The sequence below is a fragment of the Tachysurus fulvidraco genome, chromosome 8, assembly GCF_022655615.1.
Source record: "Tachysurus fulvidraco isolate hzauxx_2018 chromosome 8, HZAU_PFXX_2.0, whole genome shotgun sequence".
NCBI classification, from domain to species: Eukaryota; Metazoa; Chordata; class Actinopteri; order Siluriformes; family Bagridae; genus Tachysurus; species Tachysurus fulvidraco.
This window is the reverse complement of record NC_062525.1, coordinates 3,470,817-3,491,808: the sequence shown is the minus strand read 5'-3', so window position 1 is coordinate 3,491,808 and position 20,992 is coordinate 3,470,817. Positions and strand designations below refer to the sequence as shown.

The 20,992-nt window shown below is 38.0% G+C and overlaps 2 protein-coding genes and 2 long non-coding RNA genes across 7 annotated transcripts; 3 read left to right on the top strand and 1 right to left on the bottom strand.

The window, feature by feature from the left end:
* Positions 1 to 1,272: 1,272 nt before the first annotated feature.
* On the top strand, positions 1,273 to 2,929 carry LOC113655032. The gene is made up of 4 exons (XR_003443623.2): positions 1,273 to 1,570; positions 1,842 to 1,924; positions 2,065 to 2,130; positions 2,711 to 2,929. It is a non-coding gene; the product is annotated as an uncharacterized LOC113655032 (long non-coding RNA).
* Positions 2,930 to 8,423: 5,494 nt separating this feature from the next.
* On the top strand, positions 8,424 to 13,042 carry LOC113655061 (purine nucleoside phosphorylase-like). Its single transcript, XM_027165342.2, has 6 exons — positions 8,424 to 8,583; positions 10,331 to 10,500; positions 10,745 to 10,848; positions 11,244 to 11,419; positions 11,578 to 11,768; positions 12,263 to 13,042. The coding sequence occupies exons 1-6, from the start codon at positions 8,561 to 8,563 to the stop codon at positions 12,475 to 12,477; spliced, it is 879 nt and encodes a 292-aa protein (XP_027021143.1). The 5' UTR covers positions 8,424 to 8,560; the 3' UTR covers positions 12,478 to 13,042.
* A 156-nt stretch (positions 13,043 to 13,198) lies between these two features.
* LOC125145324 lies at positions 13,199 to 15,894 on the bottom strand. Its single transcript, XR_007143685.1, has 2 exons — positions 15,644 to 15,894; positions 13,199 to 13,416 (listed from the first exon to the last, which is right to left on the bottom strand). It is a non-coding gene; the product is annotated as an uncharacterized LOC125145324 (long non-coding RNA).
* Positions 14,685 to 20,384, top strand: LOC125145320 (CD226 antigen-like). 4 transcript variants are annotated; one of them, XM_047817270.1, is made up of 6 exons: positions 14,685 to 14,798; positions 16,955 to 17,773; positions 18,107 to 18,172; positions 19,125 to 19,442; positions 19,566 to 19,868; positions 20,165 to 20,384. In XM_047817270.1, exons 3-6 carry the CDS (start codon positions 18,136 to 18,138, stop codon positions 20,308 to 20,310), a joined length of 804 nt encoding a protein of 267 aa, XP_047673226.1. In that variant the 5' UTR covers positions 14,685 to 14,798; positions 16,955 to 17,773; positions 18,107 to 18,135; the 3' UTR covers positions 20,311 to 20,384. The 4 variants fall into 4 exon arrangements, with proteins under 4 accessions (XP_047673226.1, XP_047673227.1, XP_047673224.1 ...); XM_047817271.1 differs by lacking the exon at positions 14,685 to 14,798 and adding an exon at positions 15,019 to 15,510 and having other exon boundaries at positions 16,955 to 17,308; XM_047817268.1 differs by lacking the exon at positions 14,685 to 14,798 and adding an exon at positions 15,019 to 15,510.
* The last annotated feature ends 608 nt before the right edge of the window (positions 20,385 to 20,992 follow it).

The following is a 20,992-nucleotide window of genomic DNA, read 5'->3' as shown; positions in this document are numbered from 1 at the left end:
GCACTGTGTGTTTGTAGACTCAGATAAAGCATATGACAGGGTGCCAAGAGAAGAGCTGTGGTACTGTATGAGGAAGTCAGGAGTAGCAGAGAGGTATGTCAGAGTGGTGCAGGACATGTATGAGAGGAGCAGGACAGTGGTGAGGTGTGCTGTAGGTCAGACAGAGGAGTTCAAAGTGGAGGTGGGACTGCATCAGGGATCGGCTCTGAGCCCTTTCCTGTTTGCTATAGTGATGGACCAGTTGTCAGCGGAGGTCAGACAGGAGTCTCCTTGGAAGATGATGTTTGCAGATGACATTGTGATCTGTAGTGAGAGCAGGGAGCAGGTGGATGAAAACCTGGAGAGGTGGAGGTTTGTGCTGGAGAGAAGAGGAATGAAAGTCAGTCGTAGTAAGACTGAGTACATGTGTGTGAATGAAAGGGAGGGAAGTGGAACAGTAAGGTTACAGGGTGAAGAGGTGAGGAAGGGACAGGAGTTTAAGTACTTGGGGTCAACGGTCCAGAGTAATGGAGAGAGTGGAGAAAGAAGTAAAGAAGCGAGTGCAGGCAGGTTGGAATGGGTGGAGAAAGGCGTCAGGAGTTCTGTGTGATAGGAAAATATCAGCGACAATCAAAGGGAAGGTGTACAGGACCATGGTGTGACCGGCCATGCTGTATGGTTTAGAGACAGTGTCACTGAAGAAGAGACAGGAGTCAGAGCTAGAGGATAGCCGAGCTGAAGATGTTGAGGTTCTTTTTGGGAGTGACAAGATTGGACAGGATTAGGAACGAGTACATCAGAGGGACGGCTCAAGTTGGACGTTTGGGGGACAAAGTTAGGGAGATTGGTATATTGGTAGGAGAATGTTGGACATGGAGCTGCCAGGCAAGAGGCAAAGAGGAAGGCCAAAGAGGAGGTATATGGATGCAATTAATGAGGATTTGAAGCTAGTGGGTGCAAGTGTTGAGCATGCAGAAGATAGGGATAGGTGGAGAAAGATGATTCGCTGTGGCGACCCCTGAAGGGAAAAGCCCCAATAAGAAGAAGATCCAACCTAAATCCACATGAAGCTTTTTATTTATCTATAACAATTAAGTAAAGAATAACATAATATTATAAAACAAAACAAATATCAAAACTCTTCTGCAAATTCAGAAATAAATTGATTACCAGGAATACCAGTCTGTACCGTTAGATGGCGATAAATACAACATAAAGTCATCTGAACAGCGCCTCAATTCAAATAACTAGAAGTTAAAAGGCGCATGCGCAGAACATGTATGAGTCGCATTTCACCCTCCAATCCAGTAGGGGGCGGGAAAGCACCTTCTACGTTGGCTGCCAAACGCCAATAAACACCAAAGAAGAAAGAAAGCAGAACACGTGTTTTTGTATCCTCTGTGAAGTCGTCAGCTTTTCTTTTCCAGGCTAAAATGTCAGAATTTCCAGATTCTACGTGCAAAACAAATGTTATTATATCTGGTCTTAAAAATCTTATGATTCAGATGTTTACTGATCGGCCTAGAATCAGACTGAAATACTTCAGTGGAACACGTGGGTGGAGGTGAACAGATGAAGAAGAGGAATGAAGGTAAATATGAATAAAATAGGTTAAAGTTATTTTAATAAACACTCCTGGTGGTCATTATATAAGATGTAAAATGCTTCGTTTGTCTCTACGGGAATATAATTGTAGAGATTTGTGGCACGTGTTCAGGAAACTGGATTTTTCTGTCTCACAAGTTATCTGTTTAATTTATAAGTTAGTTGTGATATTAATTTTAATAGGTTTCTCATGCATGACTGTAAACATGTGTTGTGTTTTGGTGTAATAAATGTGTTATTCTGTGATCTTATTTCAGGTGGATTCATAGTTCATGATGACCAGAGACTTCATGTTTCATAAGAAATCTGAGATCTGTATCTAAAGTCTGCATTAAATCAGGTGAGTGTAATCTCTATCTCTGTCCTTTTAAGAGTGTTTTGTGGTGGTTTAAAGTCCAGTGATACCTCATTGTGTAGATTATGGTCATTTATAATGGTATTGTTTTGATATTTAACTTGTTATTGTTACTTCATTCACAGATACATCATTTACAGATAATCTCTAATGATTTTGGATCCTGGGGTCCTGATGCCTTGGGATTATCGGTAAAATATAATTTCTTTGGAAATAACTGCTACTTTTTTTAATGCAAATGAAGCTGCACCAGAAAAGATCAGAGAATTATCTTCACAGTCTTAACATGACTGATAAGATGTGTGTATATATATAATATATATGTGTGTGTATTTGTTTGACCTTTAATTTTGTTTCTTTTGTCATTTTACTGAAAATACTTTTTGCCCCCGAACTGACTTTTATGAAAATGGTGGTGCTAAGCTGCTGTTCTGTGCCTGAAAAATGTAAATGGAGCCTGAAGTTAATAATCGGTATTAATGAGGTTCAAAAACACCTTTTGAATTTTTAATTTAGTCATGTGAAGTGTGTTTTTTTTACGTCTCCCTTTTCCTGGAGGCTGCAGGCTGTTCAGCAAGGCTTGGTCTAACACGTGACTTTGTCCTTTCCTGTATGTCTGCTAGAGAAACTCGGGGTGGTTTGAGGCCTGGCAGCATTTCCTTCGCTGTCAAGTTATAGAAACCTCATACAAAAGAATTTGTGCTCAATCTGTAGTTCAACAACATGCTCTTTGAGAAGTGGTATATTAATTTTCTCTGTTCTGTCCTACAGGAGATCAGGATCCATTAATGATGTTCTGGATTTGTGAGAAGAGACAAGATTGAAGCTTTAAATTCATTTTGCTGTATACTATGCTGTAGGTAGTGTGTAGTCTACTGTAGTTTGATGGACATTTCTGGTCTATATATATCGTACTGCTCTTATGTAAATGTTTTATAACACAACTCTGTATTAAAGCTGCAGGAAATATTAAACTATATTTGAGACTAATGATGATACTGGGATGAGCCTCTTAATGGAAAAACTGTTTTTATGCTGAAAGTTATAAAGACAAACACTAATAATTAGCTGAACATTTATTCCAGAATAATGTAACAAATCATTTGTTTTATATATATATTTTAATAAACACACATAAGCATGTTTGGTCACCATGAGTTAGCAGAAGCTGTGGAGATGCGTGCTGTGACAGAACCCTAGGCAAAGAGCACTAATTAAAACTGTAGTATTAAATGTTATTGTACATTTCTATTTAAATATGCAGAGTAACAACATTTATATTTGAAATATGATTAGATTTAAGCATTAGATTAAATCAATGTACTGAAATATCTATTTGCTTTAGTAATAAATACTATATTAATTATTGTTTTTTGTCCAGAACAAGCCATTATGATGTTTTTCACGTCTTTCACAACCATTTAGAGAAATTATGCAAGATCTACTGAGAGGGTTTATTAAACGTAACCAGTTTTTGTTGTGTCGGAAGAAATTTCCATGATCTGTAAGTGGTACAGAACAACGTACATCGAAGAAAAGGCAAATAAAACACACCGGAAAATAAATACAGATTAAATCTAAAAATATCTGCTGATTACTGATTGCAAAATATATTGTTTAAAAAGTGTAATGTAGATTTATTGTGTAACATGACAATGATTTTAAGAAGGAAAATCATCCTTCATGTTAACAGACATATAAATAATGTGTATTAAAGATTACAGAAATAAATCATGTTGACTTTCTGTATTAAAGCAAATATTGATAGGTTTGATGGACTAAATTCTCATTATTATTATTTTGCCTAGTCACTGATGTACGTGTTGTATCGTATTTTAACAAGTACCAAATCACATCTCTTTCTGTTTTGTGCTGATTGGATCGCGATTCATCCAATCAAATCAAGACAGGAAGAGAAATTATAGCTTAGTTACGGTGCCTAGCAACGGCTTTTAGGCGTATATTTATGTGCCTTGACTTTCTTTTTTAATTGAAACTTGTTTGAATAAAATGAAATGAATATAAGTAGTAAATTATATTATCTGTAACAGACCGAATAGTTCATAGTAACATTTAAAGTTTAAACTTTTGGATTATTTAAAAAAAAAAAAAGGGGGTGTAGATTATATTTGTTACAGAATGTAGAAGAATCTGATATTTTTAAATTTTTGTAGAAATTGGTTTGTTGGATTAATTAGGTGAATAATTTTAAAATAACCTGCACTAATTTTATTGTTAAGGCAATTTAAGTCCAAACCAATTTTCTTTTAATATTTTCAAAGAGTCTGTCCCAGTATTGTTTACTTCACAATACTGCAGGACAGTGTAGTAACTCCCTAAAAAATTATTATTACGTTTATTGTCTTTATTATTAATACCATTCAAAATGAGTTCTTTTTTTTAAATGTAAGATTCTTATCAGATTCCATATTACTTTGTAATAATCTCAGAAAACCTGCAGGAACTGCATCAAATACACTGCTATATTCTCATGGAGAAACTGGGATATTATATTTATTAAGAAACTCAGAATATGTAAGTCTCCCCTGGAGTTCTTAGTCGAGCCTGACACTTATCAGTGATTCAAAAAAGGAGAATCAGAAAATAGCACTATTGTATCGGGGTAAGATTTAATGCAACAACCAATGAAAAAAAAGCAAATCCTGGAATTGTTCAGCATCGTCCTCGTTCACCTACAGAGAAAAGCACTGGAACTGCGAGCATCACTTTGAGCAAAGAGTAAGTCATGATCTCCTGTTGTAATGTTACAACAAATTCACAACTTGTTTGACACAAACAATGACATTGTGACTGCTGTTAGAGACATTTCCCAGATAATCAGCATCAGTTTTTCATGAGTGTCTGGGATTGCATGGTCGATGTTATAGGTCACTTTTAAAATTATGTCATAATTTATATCCTGGCCATGGATGCATTAATCATTACAGTTGTCTTTCTAAAAGGCAACTAAAAGGAAACTAAGCACTCTTTCATTCGCCATGAGAGGAAAGCCCCCTAAAAAGGCTGCAAAGATCGCAGATTTGGTTTTAGTGAGTAAATTTAAAGAGTATATTCGATGGTCAGTTTGAACAAAATCTCAACATGACACAGCTTGTCTCTGGATGGGACATTGTCCTCAATCATGACCCTAAACATGGCTAAACTGTTTTAATTGGGAGCAACATTACAAATGATAAAGGAGTCCAAAAAGACAACAAACACTTACAATAAGCAACACCAGTCATAATCTCTCTCTCTCTCTCTCTCTCTCTCTCTCTCTCTCTCTCTCTCTCTCTCTCTCTCTCTCTCTCACTCACACACACACACACACACACACACACACACACACACACACACACACACACACACACACTCACTCACTCACTCACTAACACACACACACACACACACACACACACTAACACACAAACACACACAAATTTATAAATGGAAATTTAATAAATACTTTGTTTTCGGTAACATTGTGTTCGGTGATTACCAAACACAGCACCACCCCCATTGTTGTGTTTGGGTTGGGGGGTTGGAGATGTCACTTTTGCCTGTCTTCAAAACGAGATTGCTGAAAAAAACACAGAATAATAAACACACAGGACAACAAAACAGTGATGTACAGGAAGCAAAAGCAGCTGTAAGCCATGGATAATTTTCAAGGAAGTGATGTTTATGTTTCAATTTATCCTTGGGAACACATTCAAATACCAAAAACGGTGTGGTTTTCTACAGTGGACTGATGCAACAAAGTGCATGAAACTGTACCAAGACTTGCATCATCCATCATGTGCGACCTGATTCATTGCGATCTCATACTACTACTCATACTAAAATACTTTCATTTGTGTTGGTCACAAAGTTCAGCAGTAGGTCAGCACTGTAACATCATGTTTTTCTTCACATAATAGTATCCTTAAATAGAGCACCACAAAATGAATCTTGAATGTAGCCACTGACCCATGGGTGCACCGCTACGTGACTTCCTTCATGTTTCTAGAAGGAAACACTCTGATACTGAGCTGATTTTTTTTTTTTTTTTTTTTTACATATGACTACATTTGTGTTTCAAAAACCTGGGTTTCTATTTTTGCATAAGACCTGTTGCATACTGTAACATGTTGCTCATACACATATCTGGATTAATTGTACTTGTGGCTCTCAAAGTGTTAATTATTATTTTAAATATTTTAATTATTTTTATTGTTATTGTTATTATTTTATTTTAAATATTATTCACATTTAAATATATTCTATTAAATATTATTATTAGATAATAATAACTATACAATATACCATAATCCAAGGATGTAAGTTTGTGATGTGAGCATAATAAAGTCTGTGATTTTGCATTGTTTTATTTTTCTATTATGGATTATTCTGTTTTATTGTCCTATCAAATAATTTGCAATAATCTTATTTAGTCCCACAGACTGCTCTCTCTGCTCCCCTCAGGAAGACGTCTCCGCAGCATCCGATCCCGCACTAGTCGACTGAGGGATAGCTTTTTCTCTCAGGCCATCAGACAAATTAACAGCCATAACTAACACAGCATACAGCATACTTCCACAATATGGCATGTTACACACTGCACTCAAACTTCAACAGTTCAACACTGGACTATACACACACACACACACACACACACACACACACACACACACACACACACACACACACACACACACACACACACACACACACACACACACAAACACTGCATTCATACTGCATCTATTCACACTGGACTATACACACACTACATTTAATTTAATATAACAATCTATCTGACAATAAGCTATCGGTACCACAGGACATTTCTGTATCTGTACAGTCTGTTGCACCTTACACATTATATATATATATATATATATATATATATATATATATATATATATATATATATATAATGTGAAGTGCATTGTAAATATGTCTAGCAGTACACTGTGTGTACTGACTATGTATGAGCACATTGCATCTTTTCCACATTTTCCGCATTTGCACATTTCAACTGGTACTAAACATTTTTTTAACCTGTTTGTAAATTGTTCTAATTTATGTTTCTTAACTACTGTATGTAAATGGTTCTGCAATTTCTGGAGCTCGCTCCCAAGAATTTCACTCACCAAGGCACGTGCTGTGGTGATTTGACAATAAAAGTGACTTGACTTGACTTTATTTCTGTGTTATTTTAGTGACTTCCTGAATTTGTGGCACTAATCAATCTATCTGCCATAACAGCTACATCAGGTTGCATGTGTGGATGTTTAATAAATACTGTTGGATCTACTTTTTTTTAATGACTGTGTGATGTTTTAATGTCAGAACTGGAGGAAACACTAGCGTTCACAGTGTCCCATGTGACATCAGTGTGGTGAAACCACTTTATTCACTAATCACTAGTGGAAAATACAGCACCAACAAACACATAAATAACAGTAAGCCCTAAACACATCACCAATATGTCAGTATATATGTGATATTCCACTGACCATCAACAACACAACAGTTGAGAGGGTTGGCAGTACAAAATACCTGGGGGTGCATATCATGGAGAATCTCACTTGGTCCACCAACACACGGTCACTTTCCAAGAAGGCACATCAGCGGCTGCACTTTCTCCGCTGCCTGAAGAGAGCATGTCTCCCTCCACCCATCCTCACCACCTTCTACAGAGGAACCATTGAGAGCGTGTTGATGAACTGCATCACTGACAGATCAGCTTACCGCAAGACCCTTCAGAGAATAGTGAATGCAGCCACAAAGATCATCGGCACCCCTCTCTCCTCGATCGAGGACATCTTCATGAAGCGATGCCTCTCAGCAGGGCCAACAGCATGGTGTGGGACCCCACCCATCCCTCCTACATCTTTCAGCTTCTACCATCAGGAAGAAGGTACAGGAGCATCAGAGCCCGCTCCGCTAGACTGCGGAACAGTTTCTTCTCCCAAGCTGTGAGAGCCCTGAATTCAAACCTCCACTGCCACCCCTGACAATACACAGGCCTCCTGAGACATGACCCACCCACTGGCACACCAAAAATGTTTAAATGTTTACATGCTCATGTTGCACACCACATCTTGCACTAGTCCGCTACCAGCTGCTGACCTTGAATGCCTTCTTTTGCACGTGTACAATATCAAGGAAGCATTGTAGAGTCTTCATACTTATATTTATTGCTTGAGTGTATTTTTTTGTCTGTATTTAATTGTATTTGCTTTGTTTTGTGCTTTGTGTTGTTTTTAGATGTTTAATGTCTGTATGGATGTTGTACCGTTTGACCTGTGAGACACGACATCTCGTAGCGAAATGACATTTAAAAAAACTTGAACTTGAACTTGAACTTGATATAAACGGGTTAGATTGTGAAGTTCCTCTTTTACGCGTACTTTTTCATAAAACGTCATGTTTTTCCTACACACAGTGGGCGGGGCTGTGGGTGTGTTATGACGTAATACACTCCTCCGCGCTCGGCCAATAGCAGCCCGAGAATCTGACACGGTAAAATCGTGTGCGCTCGTGAAAATCCCGCTCAGTAACGACGACAGACAGAGAACGCGCGACGATTTCTGTGTTTTCTTCTATTTCCGAGAGTTTGAGAAAAAGCCTAGCATGTTTCCCGAGTCTTCCACAGAGTGAGTAAACGTGTTTTTACACTTTTCACGTGTATTTACAGTGATGATGAAAAGCAGATGGAGGATTAGGGATGAACATCATGACCACGATGAGGAAGAAGGCGGAAGATGATTTCACGTGGAAAAAATTCATGATTGTTCTACAATGTCACGGAATAACGGAGATCTTTATATTTACCATAATAATATTTTATAATAGTTTATTTTTACTGATGATTAAAATGTCAGCCGTTAAACAAGCGTGTGAGACTTTTGTGTGTTTTATGGGATGATGCAAGACCCAGTAGCCCATCAGAGGACATGATGTGGATCATTTATATAATCTATATTATAATGTTATCCTTTCGCTGTCGGTTATAATATTTATATTTATATATATTGTTTTACTTCAGAAATATCATACATAATCGTTTATATAAAACCAAGTACATTAAAACGCGGTAAATCATTATCTTATTGTAGACATGATGTTGTGACTCATGATGTAAAATATTTTTCCGTATTAACAGCATCCTTAAACAGTGCGTTTTTATGTGTTTCTGTGACGTAACTATGGCAACCCTCTTCCACCTCCTCCTCCTCCTTCGCACACGCGACGTGACTTCCGTCATGTTTCTGGATGTTTCACAATGGGGATGATTTCTTTTTGTTATTTGTCTGAATCAGGACCTGGCTGATGTCTAATATCTAAAGTGACTACATTCACATTTCAGGCATCTTTATTTTTTGTTTATATGCGGGTTTATTTTATCCTTACAGAGGAAAAAGCTTCTTGGCTTGAAATATTGGAACATTTTCAGTCATGATAGTCAGAATACTAAGAAATAAAATAGATCTAAATATAAATGACAGATGCAGCGTCTTCGCATGAGTTTATTTGCCTTTGTAGTTCATTTGTTGACTTTATTGAAGTTCATATCTTAGTATCAACAATTGATTCTCCTCAGCATCCTGCACCAGTAATAAATCTGGAATCTACATAAACATGAATCCATACATTTCCATTGTGTGTACCGTGTTTAACTCTTCCTCACATTCATCTAACAACATATTTAGGGATGTCCCAGCATCAGCTATCTGTATCTGTCATGTTGCCTGGACACAGCTGTATGTCTGGATGTCAGTTTCCTTGATGAAAAATAATTATTACATTGTCATGCGAGTGCGGTGTAAATTGGAAAGATGTAGCTTGTACAATGTGGAATGAATTCTAGGTATAAGTTAATATTATACTAATACATAGTAATACATCTGCAGAGAAAAAAACTGGTCTTGAGGCATTTAGAGGTTGGATATCTTGGACTTTCCTTTAATTTGTCACTTATTTGTAGATTTTGAGATATGGTTATGTGGCTTTATTTCCTGTTAGCTACTGTGGCTTTATGTTGTTACTGTGTTTAATCACTGTGACTAAAGCAAACATCATTTATCAAAGTGGTTGTATGTAACGATGGTTGTATTCTGAGATGTTTGGAATCGTTGCATTATTTATGGGTGTGTTTGTGAAGACGTGTGGGGGAAAAAAATTAAAAGTATGATTTACATACTTTACAATGCGGTAGTTCAGATCCTGGTGCTTCGCATTTCATTTTCTGTCATGTATACCCTTCAGCTATGCCACGTGTGACTCTCTCATCCACTCCCTCATTCCCCTCGTGACTCACCTTGTGTACAGAGGCACTGTGATCACTGTTTTATAGCACGTTGTGTTGACTGGATACCTTTCTGTTCCCACCCATTTCTTTAGTTATGGTTATGAGGCCTGCAAAGCAACAGCTGAATGGCTGTTGGAACGGGCTCCAGTCCGCCCCCTGGTGGGCATCGTTTGTGGCTCAGGCCTTGGAGGCCTCGCTGACATGCTGAAGGATCAGAAGGTTTTTAGTTACAGCGATATCCCCAACTTTCCAAAAAGCACAGGTGAGCTGCTACATTATGTAAATATGTTTAAACATCTAACATGTCATGTGTTGATTAATTCATATCACAGTTTTGTGTCATAAGAGTCACGGCAACAATCCAAAGATCTCAATATGAGTTTATATTTTATCGTGCGTTCCTATCAGTTTGATGTGACTTTTAACTCTTACTTTCTTATTGAGTGAGCGTGATTGGATAATGACTGTCATATTTCCATTCTGTGTGCTTGCTGTGTGCTCCCTAGTGCATGGTCATGCTGGTCGCTTGGTGTTTGGTACACTTAAAGGAAAGCCATGTGTTTGCATGCAGGGACGGTTCCACCTCTATGAAGGATATCCCATCCAAAAGGTAAAATTCAGGCACCAGCATTTTTTATTAGTCACTTATATTACAGATTACTAACGTATATTCCACTGATCACAAACAACCATAACCCATTTCACACTCTAACCTATTCACAGGATCATGTTTACTATAATGACACATTTATAACTGGATTGTTGACAGATTTAATTGTTTATCAGAGCTAAAGCATTATGCTGATGAAATTAATGAATGGAACAATAGCAATGTCATTACAACTTCAATCAATACTGAGTGCATGTAGGATTGTTTTTATTTGCCAACAACAAATTTGAACTAAAACGAAACCTCAGTATCACTGTAGCTGATACCTATAATGTTATGTTAGTGTCCTTGGATGATGGATGATGTTCTAACATGCTAAGTTCCTTCTGTGTTAGGTCACCATGCCCATCCGCATCTTTAAGCTGATGGGTGTCGAGACAGTCATCTTGACGAACGCCGCAGGAGGACTGAACCAAGACTACAAAGTTGGAGACATCATGATTATTAAAGACCACATAAACATGCCTGGTTTCGCTGGAAATAATCCCTTGTGCGGACAAAATGATGACAGGTGAGGGGGTGGGAAAGGACACTGTGTGTAAGAGTGTGGTTGTGTGTAATGTGCAGAGCAGTGTTCATGTTTAATCACTATGTATTTTGGACATGCCACATCATGTTAAATCATATTAAGTGCTTCTCTCTCTCTCTCTCTCTCTCTCTCGCTCCCAGGTTTGGGATTCGTTTCCCATGCATGTCAGATGCCTATGACAAGCCGATGATTCAGCTGGCTCAGGACGTGGGTGTTGAGCTCGGCTACTCTCACTTCATTAAGGAAGGTGTGTATTGTGTTCTCGGTGGGCCGTCATTCGAGACCATCGCTGAATGCAGAATGCTTAACCTCCTGGGTGCCGATGCCGTGGGTGAGTTTGGATGAAATCGTTATCTAATATTTACATAAAATGAGTACAGAGTTACTTATCAAGCAGATGATTACAAAAGTTAATTTACATGTGAAAAATAAGACAAAACAATATGAGTTTTATCCTGAATATACTTTATTTATCAGATATACATTTTATACATGTAATGGAATGTAATGGAGTGAAAGGGTTTCCTTAGTAACTCATCCCTCAGTGCAAAAATAAACAGAACCTAAAAAGAGCTAAGAACACATGCAGTTATGATTAAAGGAGAGACATATACTGTAGTAAAATGTACTAAAAATATAAAATTCTATAAAGAAATGTAATGGGAATAAATATATTCTACTTAAGATATTTTAGAGGCATAATTTTGTTACGGCTGGGTTGGGATTTCCACTGTAACTAAAACACCCAGCAAGGTTCAGAGACACCTAGTGGTTCCAGAGAGCCATATCATCCTGTTTTCTTATACATCTCTCCCTGTTTCTTAGGAATGAGCACAGCCCATGAGGTGATAGTGGCCCGCCACTCTGGAATGCGAGTCTTCGCTCTCTCCCTTATAACCAACAAGGCTGTAATGGATTATAACTGCGAAGAAAAGGCCAACCACGAGGAAGTCCTGCAAACGGGAGAGCAGCGCTCGCAGCAGCTTGTGAAGCTGGTCTCCACCATCGTGTCTCGCATGGCACAGCCTAATGACTTGTAACCCTGAGGTGTTCACTGACTATAAATAGATTCACACTCCTCTCTTTATTTACATAATTCTATTCCAACAAGATCACCATTATGATCTATGCTTTGCACTCACACCTTTTTAAAAAAACTTAAAACTTTCTTATACTGTATTTTTATATGTTTACAATCATAATGGAAAGAATTCTGAGACCTTCAGTGTCATAAACGATGATATCGGAATAGGGTGTGCATTTCCAAATAATGTAGAAGTGCTTGAAATAATTAATTTGTTAACTTGGCATGTCCCTTTATACCAGAATATTTATTAAAACATCTTTGTTCCAAGTGTAACTTAACCTCAGTAATGATGAAGGGGGAAAGGTTTTATCTTATTTATTTATTTTTATTCGTAAATCCTGAAGACTTGCTATTGGATATCAATGCTAGCTTGTAAAATCATATGTAACAATATACATTAAGAAATATTTTTTACAAAGTTTATTTACAAAAACATGCAATGTAAAGTGATGGGACCATTTTGTGAAAAGTGAATTTAAATCACAAATTTTAAAATAAAATAAAAGGCTGGAAGTTGAGGTTAGTTTCCTGTTTTCTTGGTCTGTATTTGAATCTAACGTCAATGCACCTGCATTATGTTTGACCTCTTTTATATAACAGTGAAAAGAGGGACAGAAAAACAGATGCCAATTCAGATACTGAGGCAATAGTTTCAAGAAAATAGAAGGGCCACATAAAATTTAACATTTATTTACTGTTGGGATGTTTTTCAAGTAAAGGTTTCCTCATGGGTCTTTGTTTTTTTTTTTGCCAGGTTTGTTTTATGACATTACGTGTAGTTAGAGATGTAACCGATGTGTAAATACAGAGTGAAAAACACCACACCACAACATCCACAGCCCACCTCAACATGGACACACACCTTCCCTTACTTTAGACTTGTCCACCACCCCTAAAAGAAAGATAAAAAGTGTTATCTTAAGATCATTTTAAATTACATATCATCCAAAAAATACTTAAGACAAGTTGGGCCAGTAATCACACAGTCAGGGCCGTAGCTAGAGGATTTGGGGCCCCTTGAATAAAAATGTATGTGGGCCCCCACACCCATACAGTAATATAATTTATTGTACAATATATGAGCATGGAGGCGCACACGTAATGTAATAGAGGTTTCTTAAAATATAACAAAAGTAAATAAAGGTTTTTACAGAACATTTACAGCATTTAGCAGACACCCTTATCCAGAGTGACTTACAACTGAGGGTTAAGGGCCTCGCTCAGGGGCAGCTTGGCGGCCCAGGGATTCGAACCCATGACCTTCGAGATATCAAAAATCCCTTGGGAATTTAGCAAATGCAATGTATCGGCATCATGTTCACCATGTTTGATGTCAATCGCATGAATTCCCTCGCAGGACTATATAAAAGTACACCGCATGCAATTATGCATACATTAGTGATGGGAAGTTCGGTTCTTTTCCGCGAACCGGTTCTTTCGGACAGTTCGATTTAATGAACCAGTTCAAAAATCCAGTTCACCAGTTCTTTTACACAATGACGTCACTCACAATGACGTAATGACGCAAATTCCATTATCCCGCTGCCGGCAGATATTAATACAATCAATTTAACACATTCGAAAAGTTCTTTGTAATCATAACTTTAGTTGAATATGTTTCTTACGTTTAAGTTTTGCAACTAAAACACGCAGTACAGGCATTTATGTGCAAACGTGGATGTTTTACGTGTCTTAAAGATATAAAGTTAATAAACTAATCTTCATCAGCATATAAAAATACAGACTAACCTGCACAATAGTCAATAGTAAAATTAACTGACATATATTGAGTGACATTGATTTTTTTTTATAAAAATGTTTAATAGCCTATGACTAGTTACTATGCATATCCCAATATGTATAATTTGCTCTGAAGGTTCACGCATGCGCAGCATCAACAGTATGTCGGACGCGTCCGAAACAGTTCTCAGTTCAGTGTACTGGTGATTCGCTGTACCAGTTCAGTTATTCAAGCATGCGCAGGATCAACAGTTCATCGGTTCTCGGACGCGTCCGACAGAAACAGTTCTCAGTTCAGTGTACTGATGATTCGCTGTACTAGTTCATCGGTTCTCGGACGCGTCCGAAACAAGCAGTTCTCAGTTCAGTGTACTGATGGTTCACTGTATCGGTTCAGTAATTCACGCATGCGCAGTATCAACAGCTCGCGCTCACAGTTCTTTCAGCACATGTCAGTTCAGTGTACAGGAGTTACATATAACTCCGGGATATTAGTTTATTTAGAGTCGGACAGACTGTCAGACATGACTGAAAGTGAGTAACTTTAGTAACTTGTGGATCAGCGCTGACTCAAGACGCGAACTGTTTAGAACGAATCAGTCCGATTTGGTGAACCGGTTCATCCAGTTCACTAAAAAGAACTGGTTCAAAAGAACGATTCGTTCTTTTAAACTGGGAAAGTGTGTCTGAGCCCCGAACACTATCAGGAAGTCTATTCCAAAGTTTGGGAGCTAAATAAGAAAACGCTCTACCACCTTTAGTAGACTTAGATATTCTGTGAACTAGCAGAAGTCCTGAGTTTTGTGATCTCAGAGGGCGTGAAGGGTTGTAACGTGTTAGAAGACTAGTTAGATACATGGGAGCTGAAGGATCCACGTTACCCTGGCGCCGGAGTGAACAGCGCCTGACCAGGCCACTTCCTGGGTGCGTTGGGCCTGGACAGAGAAACACACGGAGTAGAGGTGGAGGGAGTAGTAATTACACTAGCCGGGCTAACAGGCTATTTATGCTGGCCGGCAAGAAGCGGACGCTGGGAAAACAAATGCATAGGCTGTAGCGATATCAAAACGTATATCGCGAATTTGTAAGGTTTAAGGTTTAAGATGTATTGCCGATGTGTTCGCCCTTTGTAAAAAGGTAGGGAATAAGAGTATAATGTGTACTAGCGGAACCGGGCTAACAGGCTAGTGATGCTAACCAGCTAGCAGCGGGCGCTGGGAAAACGAATAACTAAAGATATCAAAAGGTAAGGAGTTGAAGTATAAACTCAAGACAAATCGGAATTGAATAAAAATAATCAGCCAAGCAAACAATTCAAACACCGCGTTATATGACCATAGACGCTACAATCTAACCGCAACACAACCATACGTGCCTACCCGGTGGCTAAGGCTGTCCGCGAGCCCACACTGTCGTCGTTAATGCAGGTTCAGTATGGCATAAAACAAAACCAAAAATTCAAGGACGGCTAGCTCCAAATCTCCTACTGCTTACCACACCATGTTCCTGTTGCTGCTGCTGCCACACCCTGTTCCTGTTGCTGCTGCTGCTGCTTCTTCTTCTTCTGATTTTTATTGGCGGATGGCAAACCAACTTTAGGTGCATTTACCGCTACCTACTGGACTGGAGTGTGGAGCGCATAATGGTTTGGAAGATAGATAAATAAATAAATAAATAAATGAATAAATGAATAAATACATAAATAAAATAAAAATAAAAATTATTAATACAACTGTATGTTAAATTCTATTGATCAGTTTTGTTTGTTTTAAGAAAACAACTAATTCCTGGAATATCCTAAACTGTTTTGATTCGTTTCCTAATAGAACCCGAAGGGAGAAATCATTTATACCAAACGATCGTAGTGCTTGAATTAATTTATTTCTTGCTCCTGCATATGCATCACACTCTATAAGTACATGCTCTACTGTTTCTGCTTGACCACACTTATCACAATTTCCATTTTCATGTTTACCCATTTTATATAGACCCTGATTTAATGCACAATGTCCGAGACGCAGTCTTGACATTAAAACATCTTCTTTCCTGTTGCCAAACTTTCTTCTTTCTAGCCCTACGTTCTCTTGAACATGATGAAAGTGTCTACCTTTTGTTCCACTATCCCACTCCTTCTGCCATTTCTTTCTTGTTTCTTTTGCAATTATCCCTTTTACCTCTGTTTTACTCATTGACACTTTAATGTCAATTTCTGCATGCTTTAAGGCCAGTTTAGCCAGATGGTCTACCTCCTCATTTCCTTCCACACCCATATGTGATGGTATCCACAGGAATTTTACCATAATTCCATACTGTCTTATTCTAAATAGACTCTGCATCACTTCAATGATCATATCTTGTCTGGCTGTTGATGTTCCACTTAGCAAGCTATTCAAAACTGAAAGGGAATCTGTACAAATGACTGTTTTTGTTGGCTGTACTTCTTCTATCCACTGGAGTGCTAGAAATATTGCTGTTATCTCTGCAGTAAAAACCGATACATGGTCTGAAATGCGTTTGTATATTTTGACTTTGAATTGGGGAATATATACTGCTGATGCTGTTCTTCCAGATTCAGGATCTTTGGAGCCATCTGTGTATATTTGTAATATGCTGAAATATGACTGTTCGATGTATTGTTGCACTGCTATATTTGTCAACATATTTCTTTCTTTATGTTTGTCTTTGTATAGCTTAGTGTCGACTACTGGCAAAGGGAAAAGCCAAGGAGGAATTGCTGAAGTTGCTACAGAAGGAGCAATATTGATGGCACTAATTCCCATATTCTGTGCTTCCTCATTTGCAGTCCATCCAAAGCTTGATAGTCTTTTATACTCCTATTCCCAGCAATTCTTTAAAACATTTTTAACTGGATGACTATCCAAGTGTCCCTATACAGTGATCCAATATCTCATCTTTAATTTGAGCCTTCGGATTTCCAGAGGCATTTCACCCATCTCTACTTGTACTGCTGTTATTGGAGACGTTCTTATTGCTCCACAACATATTCGCATAGCTTGTGATTGGATTGCCTCAATCTTTAACAGGTGAGTTTTAGATGCAGAACTACCTGCTGCTGCTTGCCACACCATGTTCCTGTTGCTGCTGCTGCTGCCACACCCTTTCCTCCTGCTGCTGCCACACCCTCTTTCCTCCTGCTGCTGCCACACCCTTTCCTCCTGCTGCTGCCACACCCTGTTCCTCCTGCTGCTGCTGCAACCACACCCTGTTGTTCCTCCTGCTGCTGCTGCAACCACACCCTGCTGGGCAGTCTGTGAGAAACATGACGTGAGAAACCAACCAAGTGGAAGTCCTTCAGTTTCAGCCCACAACAACCTCAAGCCAATCGGTGGACGGATATTATAGAACATCCCAGTGTCTCCGATTGGTCCCTCCGTTCGTATTAAAATCCTCCTACAGAAGTCTCATATGAACCTGTGATCTAAAGTTAAAGCTCTTACCTGCTTCGTGCTGCACACAATAAGAGTTTGAGAAACGTTCATTGTGAATCTGTAAGTTTTTTTTTATTATCTTTTTCTGTTTGTGTTGTTAAATTGTAGTAACACTTAAGTATAAACAGACACACAGTAACTTTACAGCTGTAAAGTCAATGTGGTGTCAGATAATATATCTTTATGTGTGATGATTATTTAATCTTTATTTATGTCTTTTAAGATGCACTCAGTTAAATCATAGATCATCAGCTATAAGGTGTGTGTTAGTGTGTGTGTGTATGTGTGTGCACGCGCACGTGTGTGTGCCCGTGTAAGTGTTGGCGTAAGTGTGGGAGTAAGTGTGTGTCAGCTATAAAGTTTCCTTTTCTTTACATTATGCTGCTCTTGTAGGTAACTCTTATAGGACTTTCTGGAACACCATGAAGTGGCTTTTAATTCCTTACATCATTGTGATGGGTAAGTGTTACTGTTTATAGTTCTGTATTAAACACTGATGACAGATTAAACATTTCTTGACATGATGTTTTGTTTACTCTAGTTGTGTTTTACCATGGAACCTCTAGTGGGATCCAGAATATTGTATGGTGGCGTTTTGGACAAGAGAGATTAAGAATATAAAACAAGCGTAGAGACATGCTGGATTGGATGGTATTCTGTCTTGGTTCTCATTAAACCTATTAAAGACATTTAAGCTTCTGTCTAAGTGACTATAAGACCTGCTCCTGGTCAGTTTAGAGTTGTATGTGTGTGGTGTTGTTTTATTTGCCTGAATTAAATAAATTAAAGAAATTAAAAGTAAGTAGTTAAAAATATTTTCAATAAGCGTGAACATGAGACTTCTCTTTCTTTAGACTTATATAAAAGAGAGAGAAAAAAGTGTTATCTTAAGATAAGTTACATATCATTTTAAAAAATACTTAAGTCATGTTGGTCCAGTAATCACACTGTAATGTCTTTATGTTCACATCTACAGCTAAAGTCTACTCCAATAGTCCACGTCCACAGGAGAACTGCTCTGTTTACTGAAATATATTTTAGTTTCAGGTTTATATTCATTACACACAAGGGACCGATGGAATAAAGTTCAAAGTATCACCTAAGCAGCAGTGTGTATGTGTTTCTTTCAGAGAAAGTTCTAATGACTCGTGTGAGATCTTTCTTTAACATTCTCAAAAGTCTGGACTGTTTGTTTCTGGAGCCTGTTGAGTTTTGTCCCTTGGTTCGGTTTATTTAAACATATATGAACACAGCAATCGTGCTCAGATCTGCACTGAATCAATCAGGCTTAGACGACCTGAACAATGTACTGAACGAGGATTGTTTTCCAAAAGAAACAGCTTTAAATGATGTATTTATGGTGTGTCACATATTCAAAATATCTTTTCTGATTTATTCTCTGATCTGTAAGTTTACCTGCTGATGCCGCAGTGCCAAGCCTTCATCGTCAGAGAATCGATGGTGAATGAAGCCCTGACCCTCCCGTGTAACTGCTCAGGAAATTGTCCAGTGGTTCGGTGGATCCGCTTCATTCCTGACAAAGTTGTCTTTGTTCAGAGCTGGAAGTGTTCAAAACAAGAGAATTTTAACGAAAGATTTACACTACCAGAAGATACAAGCAGAGGAAATTTCTCCCTGATGATCAGTTCAGTAGCCTACAATGATGCAGGCTCTTACATGTGCAGATGTAATGAAATATCAGTGACTGAAGTAAAGCTGAAAGTTATCAGTAAGTGCTCTTGCTGTCATCAGCAGAACATTCTGTCATTCTTAACATGTCTGTAGTAAAGTCTGACCAGCCACATTAAATGCTAAACTGTAATAACATGATTTGTTTTTGTTTATCCGGAAGTTCCGACAGTTGTAAAGGCTTTCGAGGGGAAGAACGTCACTCTCCCTTGTTACGGAGACACTCGACAAGTCGTTAAAGATGTAAAGTGGAAGAAAGATGGACATGAGGTTCTGCTGTACACTCCTGCAAACAGATGGATGACTAAACAAAACAGATTCACGTTGTCAGTAGAAGGCTTCCTAGACGGTGATCTCTCTCTTCACATCAGTCCAGTTCACCTGTCTGATACAGGATTATATCAGTGTCTCATCCACGATGAATCTCAGGACGGAGAACCACGAGCTGTGTTACTGAAGGTAGAAGGTAAATAGATCTCTTATTCTAATGATACTTACAGACCTTGTAAACTGAAAGTTAAAGGTTTTGTTAAGTTCCTGTGAGCTGAGTGAACATTCTAGTGTAGAGTTTATTTGTAAATTCAGTCCCACTTTGTACAGTTTTTATACTGATGTACTGTAGTCAGTCTCCATGCATGTCAGGTAGTGTGTTAACATCCAAACAACACAAAAATGTCTCTTAGTGTTAAAGTTCTACAGTTTCTCAGTCTACAGCTTTGAAAGTGTCCTTATATATAATCAAAATATTATATTTTTTTCCAGGGCAACAACAATTCACAACCACCAACAGCGCTCCAGTTTCAGGATGGTTTGTACTGCTGGGATTGTTCATCTCTGTAGGGATCAACATCATCGTCCTGATTATTTACATTATGAGAAAATGTAGAGACAATCCAGATTTAATCTAAGACTGCAGGATCTTTAGCTTTCCTGTACATCACTGTTCTATTGTCCTGTGTGTTCCTTTTATTCTGTGTGTTTATTGTCCTCTTGGTAGCGCTTTTTAAACGAAGTGAGACACCACACACACCACCCCCAGTCACCAACCTTAACCCCGCATGCAGATAGCAATCAAGATACACAAGTAACACGTCTGACACATGGAGTGTGTGGTTAGTGTGGGACTTCCTTTATGGCTGTGTGAATCTAATCTTTCTATCTATATTAATTTTGTATTCTAGTGGAATAGTCTACAAAGAATAATTTTAACAAATAAAAAGCCCTGCACATTAGTGTGATTAAAATTTCATTAAATTTTTTTTAAATGTAATATACATAACATCACCAGGAGAGTACAGAATTATTTTAACCCTTAAAGAACAAAGCAAATATGATCCTATACACACAATACTAATGTTCTCTACATTTCAACATAATCTGAATTGTTTACTAATTTTGGCCTAGACTTAGACACAATTTATCATCACTACACTGAACTCTCTTCTCAAAGTGCATCATCACACAAGTGTATGGTTATGCAGTATATACATTTTAAAGTAAAAAATAATAAAGCCTCCACAATATGAGATTTTATAGAACAGAGATTCTCTGGTGACATTTCTTACAACTAATATGTTGTGAGCCAGCGGC

What these genes read in the sequence shown, in the direction of transcription:
- LOC125145320 (XM_047817270.1), top strand. Translation starts at nt 18,136, where the DNA reads ATGAAGTGGCTTTTAATTCCTTACATCATTGTGATGG. An exon ending in AGTAAAGCTGAAAGTTATCA is followed by an intron (nt 19,443 to 19,565) that starts GTAAGTGCTCTT and finishes TTTATCCGGAAG; the next exon opens with TTCCGACAGTTGTAAAGGCT. An exon ending in TGTGTTACTGAAGGTAGAAG is followed by an intron (nt 19,869 to 20,164) that starts GTAAATAGATCT and finishes ATTTTTTTCCAG; the next exon opens with GGCAACAACAATTCACAACC.
- LOC113655061 (XM_027165342.2), top strand. Translation starts at nt 8,561, where the DNA reads ATGTTTCCCGAGTCTTCCACAGA. An exon ending in TTTCCCGAGTCTTCCACAGA is followed by an intron (nt 8,584 to 10,330) that starts GTGAGTAAACGT and finishes CCATTTCTTTAG; the next exon opens with TTATGGTTATGAGGCCTGCA. An exon ending in AAGGATATCCCATCCAAAAG is followed by an intron (nt 10,849 to 11,243) that starts GTAAAATTCAGG and finishes CTTCTGTGTTAG; the next exon opens with GTCACCATGCCCATCCGCAT.